A 19,833-nucleotide genomic window follows, 5' to 3' on the forward strand; every position below is an offset into this window, starting at 1 on the left:
TTTCAGGAAAATTTTGTAAAGAGTGAAAGAAAATGAAAGATTTCTGAAAAAAAAATGCTAGCCTGTAATTAACTGCTTCTTCTCTATTTCTTAGAATTAACATAATTCTACGAATTATATTTTCCTCTATACAATAATTATAATCGGCAAAAAAAAAAAATTCTAATCTCGTCATTCAGATAATTCTCCGAGATTATGTTAGAGCTGACTTTGAATAAATTGCAGGGTCAAGTAACACGGTCATATATTCACCGACAGAAAATTGTATAATTGTATTGTATAATCTTTTGAAGCACTTTGGAAAGTTTTTGAAACAATTCCAACAATTTTCTATTTATTCACATATACTCATCTCTCATATTTCTTCTGCGAAAATAATAATAATAATAATAATTTCTGCTATATTTTCACACATCAACTTTCTTATAATAAGAAACTTCGTCGTCGTAATAAGAAACTGATTAAAAACCTGTCTCTAAAGCCGCAAAAGATTCATATTACTATGAGTGCTTTTTAATTACAATTATTCGTCTTGCAAAACGTGAAATTTCATTCTATATATATGTGTGAGACGAGAGCACGTTATTCGAGAAGGTCTCGCGAGCAGCGTGTCGCGGAAGTGAAATAATAAATATAAAATGGGTCGAACGGTGCACAGACCCTCAACTAAGTATTTGTGTCTGTGGGATACAATACAATGACAATCTGATTTTAAACTCCCAACTCAACGGCCATTTATATATTAGATCGAGTGTCTCTGATGACGTGGGACATGTGAGGTTTATTTGCCGCTTGATAGTCATTCATAAATCAAGATAAAAAAAATATTCCAAAATACAGTTGTAAAATGTGGTTAATATGATTGTGGAAAAATTTTTAACTCATGAACATTAAGAGTGTGTTCATAGTTGGACGAAGTTACATTGTGCTTAGAGTGTGAAGTTGTTAAGTAATCGTCAACAGTCGATGAAGCATTAATAATCCGTTAAAAACCATTCAAACCATTCAAAATTGATAATCCGTTAAAAATCGGTAATAATTAATAATCAGTTAAAAACCATTCGAACTATTCCGAATTAGGTAATAATCCGTTAAAAATCATTCAAACCGTTCAGAATTAATAATCCGTTAAAAACTATTCAAACCGTTCAGAATTAATAATCCGTTAAAAACTATGCAAACCGTTCAGAATTAATAATCTGTTAAAAACCATTCATAATTGATAAATCCGTTAAAAAACACTAATGATAATAAAATAAAGTGAGTGATAATCCGTTAATTCAGAATTAATAATCCGTTAAAAAACATTAATGACAATAAAATAAAGTGAGTGATAATCCGTTAATTCAGAATTAATAATCCGTTAAAAAACATTAATGACAATAAAATAAAGTGAGTGATAATCCGTTAAAAACCATTCCAACTATTCAGAATTAATAATCCGTTAAAAACCATTCAAACAATTCAGAATTGATAATCCGTTAAAAAACATTAATGATAATAAAATAAAGTGAGTGATAATCCGTTAAAAACCATTAATGATAATAAAATAAGGTCAGTGACAAACTTTGTGATCAGTTGTAGTGCTGCATGTACAAAAATGCTGGAACAAAATTTACGAATGATCCTGGTGCTCCTGGTGATTTTCATAGCCACCGGAAGATCATCAACGGAATTCACATCCAAGGCGAAGGAAAAGTTTCGAATTCTAGGCGTGTTTCATCATCCAGGAAAAAGTCATTTTGATGTTTTTAAACCACTTTTGGAGGAATTGGCAAGACGTGGTCACGATGTGACAGTTCTGTCATTTTTCCCAAGAAAAGTAAATGACACGGGAGTCGAAGTACTGCCGAATTATAAAGATATAAGTCTACTTGGTTCGGTGGATGTTTGGGTGAATGTTGTTCATTTGGAAACAATGAGCTATTCATTCATGAACCATATTATCGAATTACCAAAACTTCGCGAATGGGGTTTGGAACATTGCGAGGCAATTTTTAAGCTGGCGAATGTGAAAAAATTAATAAATTCAAAGGAAAAGTACGATCTCATTTTGACGGAGAATTTTAATAGTGATTGTTTTCTAGGATTTGTTCATAGATTTCAAGCGCCTTTTATTGCCATGACTTCGCATCAGATAATGCCATGGGGTTATGAACGAATGGGTAGTCCGGATAATCCGAGTTATGTGCCTTGTACATTTTTGGGTTTTTCGTCGAGAATGAATTTTAAGGAGAGAGTTATTAATACGGTTTTCACGAGTGTTGCTAAATTGACATTTAACACGGCCTATCAATGGTCAACGCAGAAAATTGTTAATGATGCATTTGGACCAAATGTTCCGCCTTTGGATGAAATAGCAAGGCAGACGGCGGCTTATTTACATAATACACATTATTCGTTGCATGGAGCGAAACCGGTTGCTGGGAACTTGGTGGAAATCGGTGGTATTCATATTGGAAAAGCAAAAGCATTGCCTGGGGATATCAAGAGATTTCTGGACGATGCGAATGATGGGGCTCTTTTGTTTAGTTGGGGTTCAATGGTCAAGGCATCTAGTTTACCGGAAGAGAAGCTGATGGCTATTCTCAAGGTACTTGGGAATATACCGAGGAGAGTCATCTGGAAATGGGAAACCAATCAACTGCCGATGAAACCGAAGAATGTTATGATTACGAAATGGTTGCCGCAGTTTGACGTCATGAGTGAGTAACTCTTTTTTAATTGCCTCAATTAAATTAATAGCTTGTGATTGTTAGATTTTGAATGGTAATTTTTTCGAACACTTTTCTCTTCATAAATATTTAATACATTGAGCAGGAAAAAATTAAATTTTTTAAATTCATAAGGAAATTCTGAAATTTTGTGTCTTTCTTGTTTGCATCATAAACAATAGTTTGAAAAATTGAAGGTTTTGTATTAGAATTCATGGTAATTTTATAAAATTACCACGAATTCTAATACAAAACCTTCAATTTTTTCTATTCCTCACAATAATTTCTTTTTAAATAACATTCAAGAACTATCATAAATTTATTACTTAGAAATTATTTAATGTATAATTTTACTTAAATATTGCAAAATTAATTATCTTTTAAAAAAGATGCGTTTATAATTTTCATAAATAGATGAACTTCAAAAGGTTTCAATTTGAAGTTTTATAAAATTTCAATTTTTAATGAATTTAAGTAGAAAGGTATAAAGAACTTAGATTTTTGAAAAATTTTAATAATTCAAATTCTTCTAAAATTAGTTAAATTTTTCAATATATATATATTTAATTAATTATTTAAAAAAAGTAGATTTATAGAATAATATTTTATTTAAAAACACTAAAAAATAAAAAATTTTCGAGAAATTAGAAATGATTGCCGAAATTCAATTATTTTTAAAAATAATAAAATTCTTCTCTGAAATTCAATTAAATTAAAAAATTTTTTAAATGTCTAGTCGAAGTTTCAATTATCTTTAAAAATAATAAAATTCTTTTCAAAAATTCAATTTTTTTCAAAAAATTCTAATAAAATTCTTGTCAAAATTTCAATTATTTTCAAAAATTTGAATATAATTCTTCGAAAAATTTAAATTTTCAAAAATTTTCCTCAATTGAATTATTTTAAAAAAGAATTGATAAAATTTTACGCAAATATTATAATTTTTTTCGTAAATAATAAAAATTTCATAGGAATTCAATTATTTACAAATTTTTTATAAACTTCTTCGTAATACAGAATTCAATTATTTTCATATAAATAATATAAGAGTCCGTAAAAGTATCTTAAATAAATAAATAAAAAACTCATCGAAGAATTTCAATTATTTTTAATGTAATTTTAAACAAATTCCTCAAAAAATGTAAATATTCTTAAAAAATTTATAAAAATTCGTCAAAAGAATTCAATTATTTAAAAATTTGTTAATATAAATTTAAATTTCTTAAAATTTCTTTTTTGAATGAATTTAATTTATTTATTTAACATTTTAAAGAACTTCGATTTCTGGAAAATTTTAATAATAGATATTCAAAATCTTCTGAAATTAATTAAATTTTTTAATATAATAAAAATTGAATTTAATTTAAACTAAAATTAATTAAATTTTTTAAAATATATTTTTAAATAATTATTAAAAGTAATGAATTTGTAGAAGAATTTTAGTTAAAAACATTAAAAATAATTGAATTTTTGGGAAGTAATACAAATGATTGCAGAAATTCAATTATTTCTAAAAGTAATAAAATTCTTCGCAAAAATTCAATTATACTCAAAAATTCAAAAAAAAATCCTGGTAAAAATTTCAATTATCTTTATAAATAATAAAAATTCTTCTCTGAAATTCAATTATTTTTAAAAAGTTTATAATAAAATTCTTGTCAAAATTTCAATTATTTTCAAAAATTTTCCTCAACTTAATGATTTTCATAAATATTAAAATTTTTTATAGGTTTCAATTATTTTCATAAATAATAAAACTCATTTTAGAATTTTCTAAAGAAATAAAATTCTTCGCAAAAATTCAATTATGTTTAAAACTTTTTTTAAATTCTTGTTAAAATTTCAATTATCTTTATAAATAATAAAATTCTTCACTAAAATTCAATTATTTTTAAAAATGTTAATAAAGTTCGATACAAGCATTTAATTATTTTCGTAAATAATAAAAATTTCTCAGAAATTCAATTATTTTTATAAATAAAAAAATTCTTTTTGGAATTCAATTATTTTTATAAATAATAAAACTTATAGAAGAAATTCAAATTATTTTTAATACAATTTTAATCGAATTCCTCCAAAAATGTAATTATTCTTAAATATTTTATTAAAATTCGTCAAAAGAATTCAATTATTTAAAAATTTGTTCATAAAATTCTTTATGATAATTCAATTTTGCAAAACATGTAATTATTATTCAATAAATTATTTATTTCTAATATTGATAAAAATTCATTTAAAAATTAATTTCAGTTACTATTTTAGATAATAATTAATAATAATTGAATTTTAAAAACATTATGGCATGCATTTTTAGAAATAATTGAATTTGGAGAAGGTTTCAAATTAAAATCTTTGAAAATATAAATTTTTCATACTTTTAGCTAACAATTCTGGAGAATTAATTTTTTTTTGAAAAGTTTAATTGAATTTTTTTCTGAAATTATTTGAATTTTTTATTTTCTAATATTTTTAATGGAAGAATTTCCGAATAATCGAATTTCGTAACATTGAATTGTAAGAAAATAGATTTGAAAATTCTCAAGGAACTTTTTCAAAAGTTATTAAAGATAATTGATTTAAAGAAGAAGTTGATTTAAAAATTCTAGAAAAAATAATAATTAAATTGAAATGATGGAAATAATTTTGAGGTTTCAGTGACAATATTTTTAATTTAAAATAATGATTTTATCACTCGATCATTTTTATTTTATTATAAAACATGAAGAAAGAGAACGATATCTTCATGTATTGTAATAATATTTTTATAAGTTGTTGAATTTGAAAAAGGTTTGAATTTTATATTTTTGAGAAATCCTAATCTTTATGGAAAAATAATAATTATTAAATATTTATTAAAAAAATGCGGTTATATCGATGTTCTCCGCAATAATTTGACAATTAAAGAAATTCGTAAATAAATGTAATAGGACATTTTTTTCGTATCTAATAATTTTTAGAGTGATTCTGAATATTTTTTAGGATCAAGGAAAAAGACAAAATTTAGTCTGAAAATCTATAAAATCAAGAAAAAGCAAAATTTAATTTTTGGTGTCAACTCTGATCTATTTACCATTAAAATATTAAACAAAAAAAAAGTGAGCGAAATGTTTGCTTGAATAATATATATATATATACCTTTTGTCACATTTGAATTTCCGCTGAGTAATTGAGTATAATAATAATAAAGCTGATAAAACGCAACGTGATCAATTGAGTTGAATTAATGGTCTCGTTATATCTGTAAACGAAAAAAATTGTTTCTTCACTCACTAAAAGGAGATAATTTCATTATCATCAGTTGACTCTTCAATTAACTTACTGATAAAATATTCATTTAATTATATAATGCATATGAAGCACGTACACGCTTTATACGTCCGCATTAATCAATAATTGAGATAATGAAGAAGCTCTTTACCTGTAGTTTAATTTCAAACTCATTATTTATATATGTTGTCAATTACATTAACATATAATTAACACTTTAATAAATAATGTAAATTTCAAAAAAGAAATTTTTATTATACATTTTCTTTATACTTTTCTTAAAAAGAAAAAAAATACGTCTTTTCCTTTTATACGAAAAAAAAATTTGTCTATTATGTAATAATTTTTTTCTTCTTTAAAAGACCTTGTAATAGTTTGATCTACTGATTACCACAACCTGTTTTTCATTTATATCAATATTCCAGTAATTTCTGTCAAACTGCAGGAAAAAAGGCGCGTGTCACGTGGGAGATGGGAGGGAAGGGGGGTATAAAAAATAATCAAAAATAGTGAAACGTAGTAGTCTCTAATCTAAATAATTGAAATTCATTGTAGAAGCGTGGAGAGAGACTGTGATAAAATAATTTTATCAAAATATTAAATATTTACCGATTTCCAGACTTATTTATTTTAAAATACATTTTTAAGATGTAGAAAATTTATAGAATATAATATTCTTACACTGAGAGAACATTATTTTTAATTCAAATAGAAAACAATTTTTAAGCGATTTTGTTTAATTGAAATTAGTTTGTAAGCTTCATCCCAATATATAGAAAATATCTACTGCTTTGATTGAAAAATATTATTTGTTTGACATTTAATATTTAATTTTCTTTATAAATAAATAGCAAAATTCTTCGACAAAATTCGATTATTTTCAAAAATTTTATTAAAATTCATTACAAAATTTCAATTATTTTCATAATTAACAATATTCTTCTCAAGAATTCAATTATTTTCAAAACATTTTTAAAAATCCTCTTCAAGATTTTAATTATCTTTAGAAATATTAAAATTTTTCTCCAAAATTCAATTATTTTCAAAAAGTCTAAAAAAAATGGTCAAAACATCTCAATTATATTTATAAATAAATAGCAAAATTCTTCGACAAAATTCAATTATTTACAAAAAATTTTAATAAAATCCATTGAAAAACTTCAATTATTTTCAAAAGTAATAATATTCTTCGCAAAAATGAAATATTGTTCAATATCTACTATTTTCATAAAATTTATCAAAATAATTTAATTATTAAAAAAAAAATTTAATAAAATTCTACAAAAACTTTTAATTATTTTCAAAAAATAATTTTCAATAGAATTTTAATCGAATTCCTCGAAAAAAATCTTAAAGATTTTATTAAAATTCCTCCAAAGAATTTAATTATTTAAAAATTTGTTGATAAAATTTTTAATGGGAATTGAATTCCAAGAAACATTCAATTATTCAATAAATTATTTATTGTTGTATTTAAATAATTGAATTCTGGTAGAATTTTCTCATAAACATTGATTTAAAAATAGATTTCAGTTAAAATCTTAGATTATAATAATAGAATTCTTTTGAAGAATTTCATTGAAATTTTAAAAATAATTGAATTTTATCGAGACATTTTTTTGTAAAATTGTCTTAAAAATAATTGAATTTCTATCAAAAAAAAATTTTATCAAAACTTTTTAAAATTTTTGAATTTCTGCTAAAATTATGATATTTTTGAAAATAATTAAATTCTTGCGAAGAATTTTAATAAAACTTATGAAAATAATTAAATCTCTCCAAAGATTTTTATTATTTTACGAAAATATTTAAATCCTTGAGAAAAATTTTATTAAAATTTCTGAATGTAATTGAAGATCTAAGCTAAGAATTTTGTTATTTTTAACCCTAGAAGGAGTACGTTAATTTACTCACCCTCTAAGGAGTAACTGGGGTGTCCCGACACCCCACGCTTTAAACTTGTTTTATAAGGTTTATATTTGACGTAAAAAAAATTATTGTAATGAATTGATTGGTTTTTTTAGTAAGGAATACAATAATATTATTCATATTTTGATAAATTAAAAAAAATTTGAAAAAAACCATAAAAACCCAAAAAAAAACACGAAAAAATTGCAAAATTGACTTTTTTCACAAAAAACGTTGTAGTTTCTTAAAAATTTGACTAATTTAAAAACTATTTTAGGTTTTGAAAGTTAAATAGATACACTTTTAGGGGAAAAAATTAGTTTTTGTTTTACTTCCAAAAAACATAATTATTTGAACATCTGAAGTGAAAGAAATAGTGAAAATCATAAAAATAAACTATAAAATAGACTTAAGCAATTAATATTTACTAAAAATGATGTTATAAATTTAAAATTTTACAAACTTAATATATCTGAATACATTAACATTAAAATTAATAACTTATGAAATGATTCTGTAAATTAATATTTAATCAAAGTTTTAATTAACAATTCTTAATACCTCTAATATATGTTAAGATATTATTGACAATATAGAATTTATAATTTAAATTTGACTGTCATATACTACATTTTTCTGTATTAGAATTTAATTTCTGACTGTAGAGAGAGCACAGAAATTTTTAATAAATCTTAACTCAAATTTCATAAGTTGTTACAAATACGGAATGTCTATTTTTCATAAAAATATAATTTTTGTATAAAAATGTTTCTTTTTTATAAAATACAACTTTTTTATGCATAACCTATCAATTTACACTTTATCAGATGATTTTAACTGATTAAAAACGATTTTTTAAAAAAATTTGAATTTACTTATCTTGACAATTTTACTAACGTTAGGGAGTAACTGGGGTGTCCAGACACCCCAGACGTATTTTAAAAGGAGATAGAGCTCTTCCTAGAGCAAAACTTTTGGCGGCACATACAGGTGTCAAAAGATAGAGGTTCAAACTAAATTATCAACGGGTTTTGAGCGCAAAAAAATTATTGGTTAAGCCATGGGAATACTTTGAATTTTGCTTGGGGTGTCCAGACACCCCAGTTACTCCTTCTAGGGTTAATTTATGCCAAGAATTTTATTAAAATTTTTTCAAATAATTGCATTCCTGTTAATTTTTTACAAGAATTTAATTATTTTTGAAAATTTAAATAAAATTCTTCGCAAGAATTCAATTATTTTCATAAATAATAAAATTCAATGCAGAATTTCAATTATTTTTAATACAATTTTAATCAAATTTCTCGAAAAATGTAATTATTCTGAAAAATTTTATTAAAATTCGTTGATAGAATTGAATTATTTGAAAATTCGTTAATAACGATTTTTTATGGGAATTGAATTTTAAGAAACGTTCAATTCTTCAATAAATTATTTATTTGCATTTTTACATTTAAATTTGTATTTAAATAATTGAATTCTAGTAGAATTTTCTAATAAAAATTGATTTTCATTTCATAAAAATGAATTTCAATTAAAATTTTAGATAATAATTGAATATTAAATGCAATAGAGCGTGAATTTTAAAAAATAATTGAATTTTGTAATTAATTTTTTTGAAAAAGTTTAATTAATTTTTTTAAATATTATTTTTAGTTTCTATTTTTTAATATTTATTTAATTAAAGAATTTACGAATAATTGAAATTTCATGAAATTGAATATTGTAAAGAAATGAATTTGAAAATTGTCAAAGAACTTTTTCGAAAATAATTAATAATAATCGATATAAAAAGAATTTTAGATATAAAAATTCTTAAAAATAATAATTAAATTGGTAATGATTTTAATTATTATAAATTATTTTTATTTATAATTATTATTAATTATTACAAAACATGAAGAAATCGATGACTTCGAGTCGAAGACTCGGAGTTATAGATTTCTTCATGTTTTATAGAATTATGAAAAATTGAATTTCTATTTTTAAGTAAAATATTCTCTTATTTGATTCGGTCTGATTCTATTTTTGTCAGTTGGTCCGTAAATAATCCGTAATTTTTAATTTTTGGTCCGTAAAGTCCGTAATTTTAAATACTTTCACTGCTTCGAGTCCTGAACATATTTTCTGTTTATCTGTTTTGATTTAAATAAAAATTATATTTAAAAATTTTATGTTTGATTCAAACTTAAAAGTTGATTATAAATAATTTAAAATCAATCATAACTTATGTTTGAATTAAATATATTATTTCTTTAAATAAACCGAAAAATATGTTTCAATTAAAGTTTTATTTTGTTTTACTGTATAGCAAAGATATTTTAAGTTTGATTTAAACAAAATAGTTTTGAATAAAAAATAAATCGTTTTCTCAGTGTAATATTCTTAAAATAGAAAAATGTTTCTTATTTATTTATTATATTATGTAGATTTTAATAATGTACAGTTCACTTGCTATTAAAGTTTATTATCATCAAATTTATGCTGCGTTATCAACTCCATACTGTAGCACTGCACTGGTCAGTTCTATTTTATTCAGAACATCAATTATGAATTATGTTGGATATGAATTTCCAAAAACTTTAAACATAAATCAATTTCACGCGTTATAAACCAAAACACTTGAGATAATGTAAACCTGGAACTATATCAAATATTCCAAACCAATTTAGTTCATGATCAATTTAGTCCACGATGCAAGTGCACGGTGTAAACTAGACCAGAGACCACAGAGTTGGCTAGAGTTCAAGTTATGTAACTCGGAATGTGTCTTATTTCAAGGTGTGGGAGAGAGAGAGAGAGTGAGAGAGAGACAGGAAGAGAATTTGATTCGCACTCGCGTGCTGAGAATAGAAGGAATGCATCAACTAGGTAGTGATTCCCCTTTATTTTACATCACGTTTTTACAGATAGCGCTAATATTGATTTTTTACTTTTAGATCTCTCTTACACTTGGAAAAAAAATTACTCTATTCAAATATAAACGATTACTTGACTATTTATTAATCAAAAAAAAAATTTCCTATATGAGGCATTATTCCTGAACTGCCCCAAAAATAAAAAAAAGTTCTTGGATTTCCTTTATACTTTGGAAATATGTTACCCTAGTAGGTACAAGTTACTACACCAATTTACAGGTCCAACCCCCCACTTCAATCAAAAGGGTGGGTGGTTGAAATTTCAGCTTCAACTCGAACATGCATTCTTTAAACATTTGTAGTTTCTACTTAAATTATTCAATTAAAAAAATTAAGTAGTGTTTTAGAAATGTTTTTTTGTGTACTTTTAAAATATTTTATTTATATAATAGAAAAAAAATTTTTTTTGCAAAAATTTTTTAAAATAAATAGTTTTTTGCAATTTTGTGCAAGTTCGGTAGTTTTTATTTTCTTTTTAATAATCTCAAATGAAAGCTTGGGAATTCCCCTAAAAGAAGATATAAGTCTGAAAATGGGCCGAAACAATTTGCCAAAGATATAGTGTAATAAGTAAAATTTGTCCGTCCGCTCGCGCACTCCAGCGCGATGAACAGTGGGATTTTTTTTCAACTCACTATTGAAAATTGTCTAGAAACTACAAATTTTATCGGATGTTGATGTTCTTGATTTAAAATTACTAAGAGATCCATCAAAGTCGATTTTTGAATTTTTAATTGTTTATTTTTTTCTTGTTACTCAAAAATTTGACAAATTACAATATTTTTAGAAAAAATCATGTTAGTTTTTTTATTTTTCCATTACACATGATCGAAATCAATTTAAATTAGTCTAGTATGACCACCGGACAATTAATAAAGCATAATACAATTTATTTAAATTGTTGCAAACAATGTTAATTAACAAATAGATTACTTCGGACCTTCTTCATAAAAAAAATTGGTTTTTTTGCAGACAAGTTTAAATTTATGTCTAATTTAGTAAAAAACTATTTTACAGTTAAAAATTATCATTAATATTAACAATTATATAAACAATAATCAACTTCCTTTTGTATTTGTAAACATTTTCGTCATTTTTTAAACTTTAAATATTTATATCATATGTACATTCTTTCAAAAACTTAAAAAATTTATTTGCTTAAACAATTACATTTGTTATAAACAAATTTTTCATTTTTTAACAAATAATTAGCTTTTTTCATCAAACAAAATTTTTCCTTTTTTATATTTACTATCATAAAAAAGAACTCCTTAATGAAATGGGAATACTATAAATTATTCATTTAATTTTAATAAACATTATAAGTTAAGAAATATTTATATTTTTAATGAAGTAAACCATTATTCAGTTAAAACAGTTTACATTTAAATGCATATAAATAAATATATTTTTTCTGTGAAAAAAGAACAAAGTTAAATATTTCTTAACTTATAATGTTTATTAAAATTAAATGAATAATTTATAGTATTCCCATTTCATTAAGGAGTTCTTTTTTATGATAGTAAATATAAAAAAGGAAAAAATTTTGTTTGATGAAAAAAGCTAATTATTTGTTAAAAAATGAAAAATTTGTTTATAACAAATGTAATTGTTTAAGCAAATAAATTTTTTAAGTTTTTTAAAGAATGTACATATGATATAAATATTTAAAGTTTGAAAAATGACGAAAATGTTTACAAATACAAAAGGAAGTTGATTATTGTTTATATAATTGTTAATATTAATGATAATTTTTAACTGTAAAATAGTTTTTTACTAAATTAGACATAAATTTAAACTTGTCTGCAAAAAAACCAATTTTTTTATGAAGAAGGTCCGAAGTAATCTATTTGTTAATTAACATTGTTTGCAACAATTTAAATAAATTGTATTATGCTTTATTAATTGTCCGGTGGTCATACTAGACTAATTTAAATTGATTTCGATCATGTGTAATGGAAAAATAAAAAAACTAACATGATTTTTTCTAAAAATATTGTAATTTGTCAAATTTTTGAGTAACAAGAAAAAAATAAACAATTAAAAATTCAAAAATCGACTTTGATGGATCTCTTAGTAATTTTAAATCAAGAACATCAACATCCGATAAAATTTGTAGTTTCTAGACAATTTTCAATAGTGAGTTGAAAAAAAATCCCACTGTTCATCGCGCTGGAGTGCGCGAGCGGACGGACAAATTTTACTTATTACACTATATCTTTGGCAAATTGTTTCGGCCCATTTTCAGACTTATATCTTCTTTTAGGGGAATTCCCAAGCTTTCATTTGAGATTATTAAAAAGAAAATAAAAACTACCGAACTTGCACAAAATTGCAAAAAACTATTTATTTTAAAAAATTTTTGCAAAAAAAATTTTTTTTCTATTATATAAATAAAATATTTTAAAAGTACACAAAAAAACATTTCTAAAACACTAGGGTGATGGAACCATTTGTCGAGGAAATAGTGAGGTTCAACATTTACACATTTTTTAATCACAATCAAAACCATCCATGTAAATTAAAAAATATAATTTAAGTAAGAGGAGTATCTAAGCTAGTATACTTGATAAAATTTCGTTAAAAAAATAAATTATATATTAAATAATTAATATAAAAGAAATTGTTTGTAAAATACCATTTGTCGAGGCTCAGATACCAATTGCTCGATTTCTTGACCCAGTTGTCGTTTTTTTTGTCACATAATAGAAATTTAAAAAAAAACTGTATATATAACAAATTTAATTACTCTAAATATAATTTTACAAAATTTCCATGAATTTAATTCTTCAATACAAATTTTTTTATCCAAATTCAAGTATTTAGAAAATTAAATTAATTAATAGATGTTTACAAAAACCTAACCATATATTAACCTACGAAAATGACAAATAATATTTATGCTTACGTTTTTAATTGACAATCGAAAAATGGTGTCAAATAATAAAATATGCCAAACCCATTTCTCGAGTCAACAAATCGACAATTGGAGAGCAATCAAAATTCAGTACCAGTTACCGAGTATTAATTTTATTTAAACTAATAAATAGTCATATAAAGTAATTATCAACAGTTAGATACTCTTTGTTTTCTTCAGAATTTAATGGTATTAAAAAAGTTTTTTAAATATTAAAAAATAAACTGTACTTAGAAGTTAAATAACACAAGTCACATTACGAATGAAAATAGCAAATGGTGTCATTCCTCTGATTTCGTGAGTAATGCATATAAAATTATTTTTTTTAAGAAAAACAATTTAACATTACAAAATAAAACATTTTTTTATGAATAACTATATTAATTGGGAATATTGTTATATTATTTTATTTTACGTATTTAATATAATTTACTATTTATAGACATAAATAGTCACCAAGACTCGAAAACTGGTGTCGACTCGACAACTGGTTCCTTCACCCTACTTACTTTTTTTAATTGAATAATTTAAGTAGAAACTACAAATGTTTAAAGAATGCATGTTCGAGTTGAAGCTGAAATTTCAACCACCCACCCTTTTGATTGAAGTGGGGGGTTGGACCTGTAAATTGGTGTAGTAACTTGTACCTACTAGGGTAACATATTTCCAAAGTATAAAGGAAATCCAAGAACTTTTTTTTATTTTTGGGGCAGTTCAGGAATAATGCCTCATATGTAGATCTTTTTAATAAAGGTTGAAAATAATATAAATAATTATTTTTTTTACTATATAATTATATAATATATATAATTATTTTGTTTATATTTAAGCTTAACTCTTTTTTTTAATCTTGTATAAACAATTTTTTAATTTTTAGTTTAGATATTAAATAATAATTTAAAAAAGTCAACAGGATTGCCACAAAAATTTAATTTTGTTTTTCCCTGACTTTTCCTGATTTCTAGACAAAATTTTGATTTTTTCCCTGACCCTGAAGAATATTCTGATTTACTCCGAAAATTATTAGATACTCCAAAAAATGTTCTATTACATTTATATACAAATTTCTTTAAAAGTAAAATTATTCGAAAACATCAATAATTTATTTTTAAAATAAATATTTAATCATTATTATTTTTCTATAGGAATTAAGATTTTGAAATCCAAAACCTTTTGCAATTCAATAACTTATAATAAATTTAAGATGACACAGTGATAAAATCATTATTTTATATCATAAGAATATTGTAACTATAAATTCAAATTTTTAAATATTTTAAATTGAATCCTTTTCAAAATTCAGGCTATAATGCTTTTAATATTCAATTATAATCAAAAATTTTAACTGAAATTCATTTTTTAATCAATTTTTATTAGAAAATTTTGCGAAAATTCAATCATTTAAATAGAAAAATAATTAATTTATTAAATAATTGAATATTTCTTGAAATTTGAATTTTTATGAAGAATTTTAACAAAATTCTTAAAAATAATTGAATTCTTTCGGTGAATTTAAAAAAAATTTTTAAGAATAAATGCAATTTTCTATTATTTTATTTAAAATTGTCCAAAAAATAATTGAAATAAGTTTTGTTACTTATGAAAATAATTGAATTCTTGCAACGAATTTTATTTAAATTTTTTTTTAAAGAATTGAATTCCTGTGGTGAATTGTATTTCTGAAAATAACTGAATTCCGAAGAAAAATACTATAATTTATGAAAATATTTAATTTCTTGTGTAGAATTTTATTCAAATTGTTTTTAAATAATTGAATTTATCAGAATTTTTTAAACCTTCTTAAAAAATAATTAAATTCCATCGAGAAATTTCATTAAAAAATTGAAAAGAATTGAAATCTGATGAAGAATTTTATTAAATTTTTTTTAAATTATTGAATTCCTGTGAAAAATTTTAATTTTGACAAGAATTGAATTCCGGAGAAAAATATTATAATTTACGAAAATAATTAATTTATTGTGAAGAATTTAATTCAAATTGTTTTTAAATAATTGAATTTCTCAGAATTTTTTAAAAACTTTTTGAAAAATAATTAAATTTCATCGAGAAATTTCATTAAAAAATTGAAAATAATTGAAATCTGAAGACGAATTTTATTAAATTTTTTTCTTAATAATTGAATTTCTGTGAAAAATTTTATTTTTTTAAATAATTGAATTCCTGTGAAAAATTTTATTTTTTAAATAATTAAATTCCTCTGAAAAATTTTATTTTTGAAAAGAATTGAATTCTTGGGAAGAATTATTTACAAATTTCTTAATTAATTGAATTATGCTTAGAAGAATTTTATTTTTAACGAAAATAATTGAATTGTTTCGAAGATTTATACAAATATTTTTGAAAATAATTGTATTTCTAGAAAGAATGATACATTTTACGAAAATAATTGTATTCTTTGATCGATTTTATTATAATTTTTTCAAATTTATAAAGCATTTTATCAAAATTTTTAAAAATAATTGAATTCTCGAGACTAAATTTATTATTTATGAAAGTAATTGATTTTTCGCGAAGAATTTTATTCAAATTTTTTTAAATAATTGAATTCTTGATAAAAAATTTATTATTAATAAAAGAAATTGAATTTTTGCGAAGCATTAAATTTTTTTTTAAATTTTTCGAAATAATTGAATTTCTCAGAACTATTTTCTTCAATTCTCTAAATATATTTGAATTCTTTTGAGAAACTTCATTAAAAAATTAAAAATAATTGAATTGGTGTGAAGAAATTTATAAAAAAATTGGTAAGTAATTGAATTCGTATGAAATTTTTATTAAAATTTTGTTTAAATAATTAAATTCTTTTAAAAAATTTTATTACAATTAGTAGATATTGAAAATAATTGAAATGAGGAAAATTTTTGAAAATAATTGAAATTTTGCCAAGATTTTTATTAAATTTTTTGAAAATAATTGAATTTCGAAGAAGAATTTTATTATTTATAAAGATAATTGAAATTTTGACGAGAATTTTTTTTTAATTTTTGAACATAATTGAATTTATGCGAATAAGTATATGACTTTTGAAAATAATTGAATTTTCGTAATTAGTTGTTCTTAAAATTTCTATTTAAATTCATTAAAAATTGAAATTTTCTAAAATTTCAAATTGAAACCATTGAAGTTTATCTATTTATGAAAATTGTAAACGCAACTCTTTTGAAATACAATTAATTTTGAAATTTTTAAGTAAAATTATTTATTAAATAATTTATAAGTATTAATTTTATGATAGTTGTTCAAGAATTAATAGTTCAAGAATTTGAATTGTATTTGAATTGAATTAAAATTTTTGTTTTATTGTGAGAAATTAAAGTAGAAGTATTAAAAGATTATTTTCGAAAAAAATCAATTTCACCTTGTTTTATGTTAGAAAAAAAATTTATTAGATAAATTTTACAATTAGATGCACCGAAAATGACATTCCAGAGGTATTTCCAAAGTTTCCATTATTACATCTATGCATGAATCTTTATTATATATTGTGTATCCATTGTCACAATAATCTAAAAACAATGTTGAAATATTAATCATAAGTATATTTTTTACTTTAATTTTTCAGATTTAATATATATGTATAAAAATAATAAATAAACAAAAATATATTTATAAAAATTAAATTTTTCAATTTACCTTGAGCTTCTTGTAATGTTTTATAATATCTTAAATTCTGTGGAAGTTCATACTTATATATAGGTTTTGTTTCTTGTAGATTAGCACCTTTTTGTTCTTTTTCTGAAACACTAACTGAATTGACAAATGCAAAATATAAAGTACAGAATAAGAAGAAAAACTTGGAAATATTCATATTGATTTTATAAAATTTTGGATTTTTGAACATTTAGTTACAAGATAGATAATTATACTAGACAGTATGATGAAATAAAAGTAGAGTGAAGATATTTAAATAGAAATGATTAAAGGCAGGCCTATTGTAATATTCAAATTATTTATTCAAATTTTTTCTTTTAACAATGTATTGTCTTGTGCAATCTATTGAAAAGTTTTATTCAAATATTTAAAAACTTGTTCAAGGATGAAATTATAGAAGGTTAAGATAGTAGATCAAAATTGTGTTTTCTCTTATTTGTTCAGATAAATTAAACATTATGTGTTATTTACATATTTTCCCGTTCCCATTATTTTCGTAAATGATGAAATTTTTTTACAAAAATTCAATTATTTCCATAAATAATAAAATTCATAGCAGAATTTAAATTTATTTTTAATATAATTTTAATCAAATTCCTCGAAAAATTTTACACAATAATTTAATTATTTTAAATTATTTAAAATATTTTTTTTATAAATTTCTTCGTTATAATTCCATTATTTTCGTAGATAATATAACTTTTTACAAAAGAATTCAATTATTTAAAAATTTGTTGATGAAATTCTTTATAAGAATTGAATTTTAAAAAACATTCAATTATTCAATTAATTATTTATTTTTATTTTCAAAATTATAAAAAATTTCTTTAATAAATTTTAAGAAACATTTAATTATTTAATAAATTATTTAATTTTGTATTTTTTTTTTTTTATTGTTTATACTCCTGCCCTATTGGCCTTACGCACTTCGTCAAGAGTCCCCGAGAAATACTTTTTTGGATTAAGCATAACCATTCTACTTAGAAATTTTCTATATATTAACCTAATTTGCGTCTACAGCCGACTTTATTAGGAGTACTCGCATTACATCTGGACCACCCGTCAATGGGTTTTCTCGCCAGAGAAGAGGGGAACTGTAGAAACCTCTCTAATTTTAATAAAAATTTCATACGAATTCAATTACTTACCAATTTTTTTATAAATTTCTTCGCACCAATTCAATTATTTTCAATTTTTTAATGAAGTTTCTCGAAAGAATTCAAATATATTTAGAGAATTGAAGAAAATAGTTCTGAGAAATTCAATTATTTCGAAAAATTTAAATCTTCGAAACAATTCAATTATTTTCGTAAAAAATAAAATTCTTCTAAGCATAATTCAATTAATTAAGAAATTTGTAAATAATTCTTCCCAAGAATTCAATTATTTAAAAAAATAAAATTTTTCAATTCAATTATTTAAAAAAATAAAATTTTTCACAGAAATTCAATTATTAAGAAAAAAATTTAATAAAATTCGTCTTCAGATTTCAATTATTTTCAATTTTTTAATGAAATTTCTCGATGAAATTTAATTATTTTCAAAAGGTTTTTAAAAAATTCTGAGAAATTCAATTATTTAAAAAAAATTTGAATCAGTACATTCTTCACAGGAAATTAATTATTTTCGTAAATTATTTTTGTATTTAAATAATTAAATTCTCGTAGAATTTCTCTAATAAAAAGTGATTTAAAAATTAATTTAAGTTAAAATTTTAGATTATAAATAATTGAATTATTAAAAACATTATAGAGTGAATTTTTAGAAATAATTGAATTTTGAAAAGGTTTCAAATAAAAATCTTTGAAAATTTGAATTTTTCGTACTGAAAATTCTGTAGAATTAATTTTTTTAAAAGAGTTTATGTAATTAAATTAAAAAAAAAAATTATTTGAAGTTTTTGTTTTCTAATATATTATTTAATTGAAGAATTTTCGAATAAACGAAATTTCGTAAAATTGAATTGTAAACAAATGGATTAGAAAATTTTTAAAAACCATTTTAAAAGATTATTAAAAATAATTGATTTAAAGAAGAAATTGAGTTAAAAATTCTAGAAAAAAATAATTGATTCGAAATATAATTTTGATATTACAGTGACAATATTTTTATTTTAAAATAATGATTTTAATTACTTGATCATCTTTATTTTTTTATGTTTTCTAATAATATTCATAAAAGTTGTTGAATTTGAAATTTTTGAAAGCTTAATTTCTATGGAAAAATAATAATAATTCAATATTTATTTAAAAAAGGAGATATTGATGTTTTTGAATAATTTACAATTAAAGAAATTCCTAAATAAATGTAACAGAATATTTTTATTTAGTAAGATTTTTTCCATTATTTTCTAAAAATCCAAAAATGTTTAATTTCATGTTAAATTAAAATTTTGTAATTGACAAACAGAATTTATAAACATTTTTTTTTCTTTATT

At 21.9% G+C, this 19,833-nt stretch overlaps 1 protein-coding gene across 1 annotated transcript in view; it reads left to right on the forward strand.

The window, feature by feature from the left end:
- The first annotated feature begins 262 nt into the window (after positions 1 to 262).
- The window catches only part of LOC122498096 (UDP-glycosyltransferase UGT5-like), a 66,675-nt gene continuing 47,104 nt past the window's right edge, over positions 263 to 19,833 (forward strand). Inside the window, exon 1 of the mRNA XM_043605706.1 lies at positions 263 to 2,705. Coding sequence (XP_043461641.1) covers positions 1,601 to 2,705 — 1,105 coding nt within the window. The 5' untranslated portion in view covers positions 263 to 1,600. The remainder of the gene's footprint in view (positions 2,706 to 19,833) is intronic.

Source organism: Leptopilina heterotoma, unplaced genomic scaffold (genome assembly GCF_015476425.1).
Source record: "Leptopilina heterotoma isolate Lh14 unplaced genomic scaffold, ASM1547642v1 Lhet_0, whole genome shotgun sequence".
Classification (NCBI taxonomy): domain Eukaryota; kingdom Metazoa; phylum Arthropoda; class Insecta; order Hymenoptera; family Figitidae; genus Leptopilina; species Leptopilina heterotoma.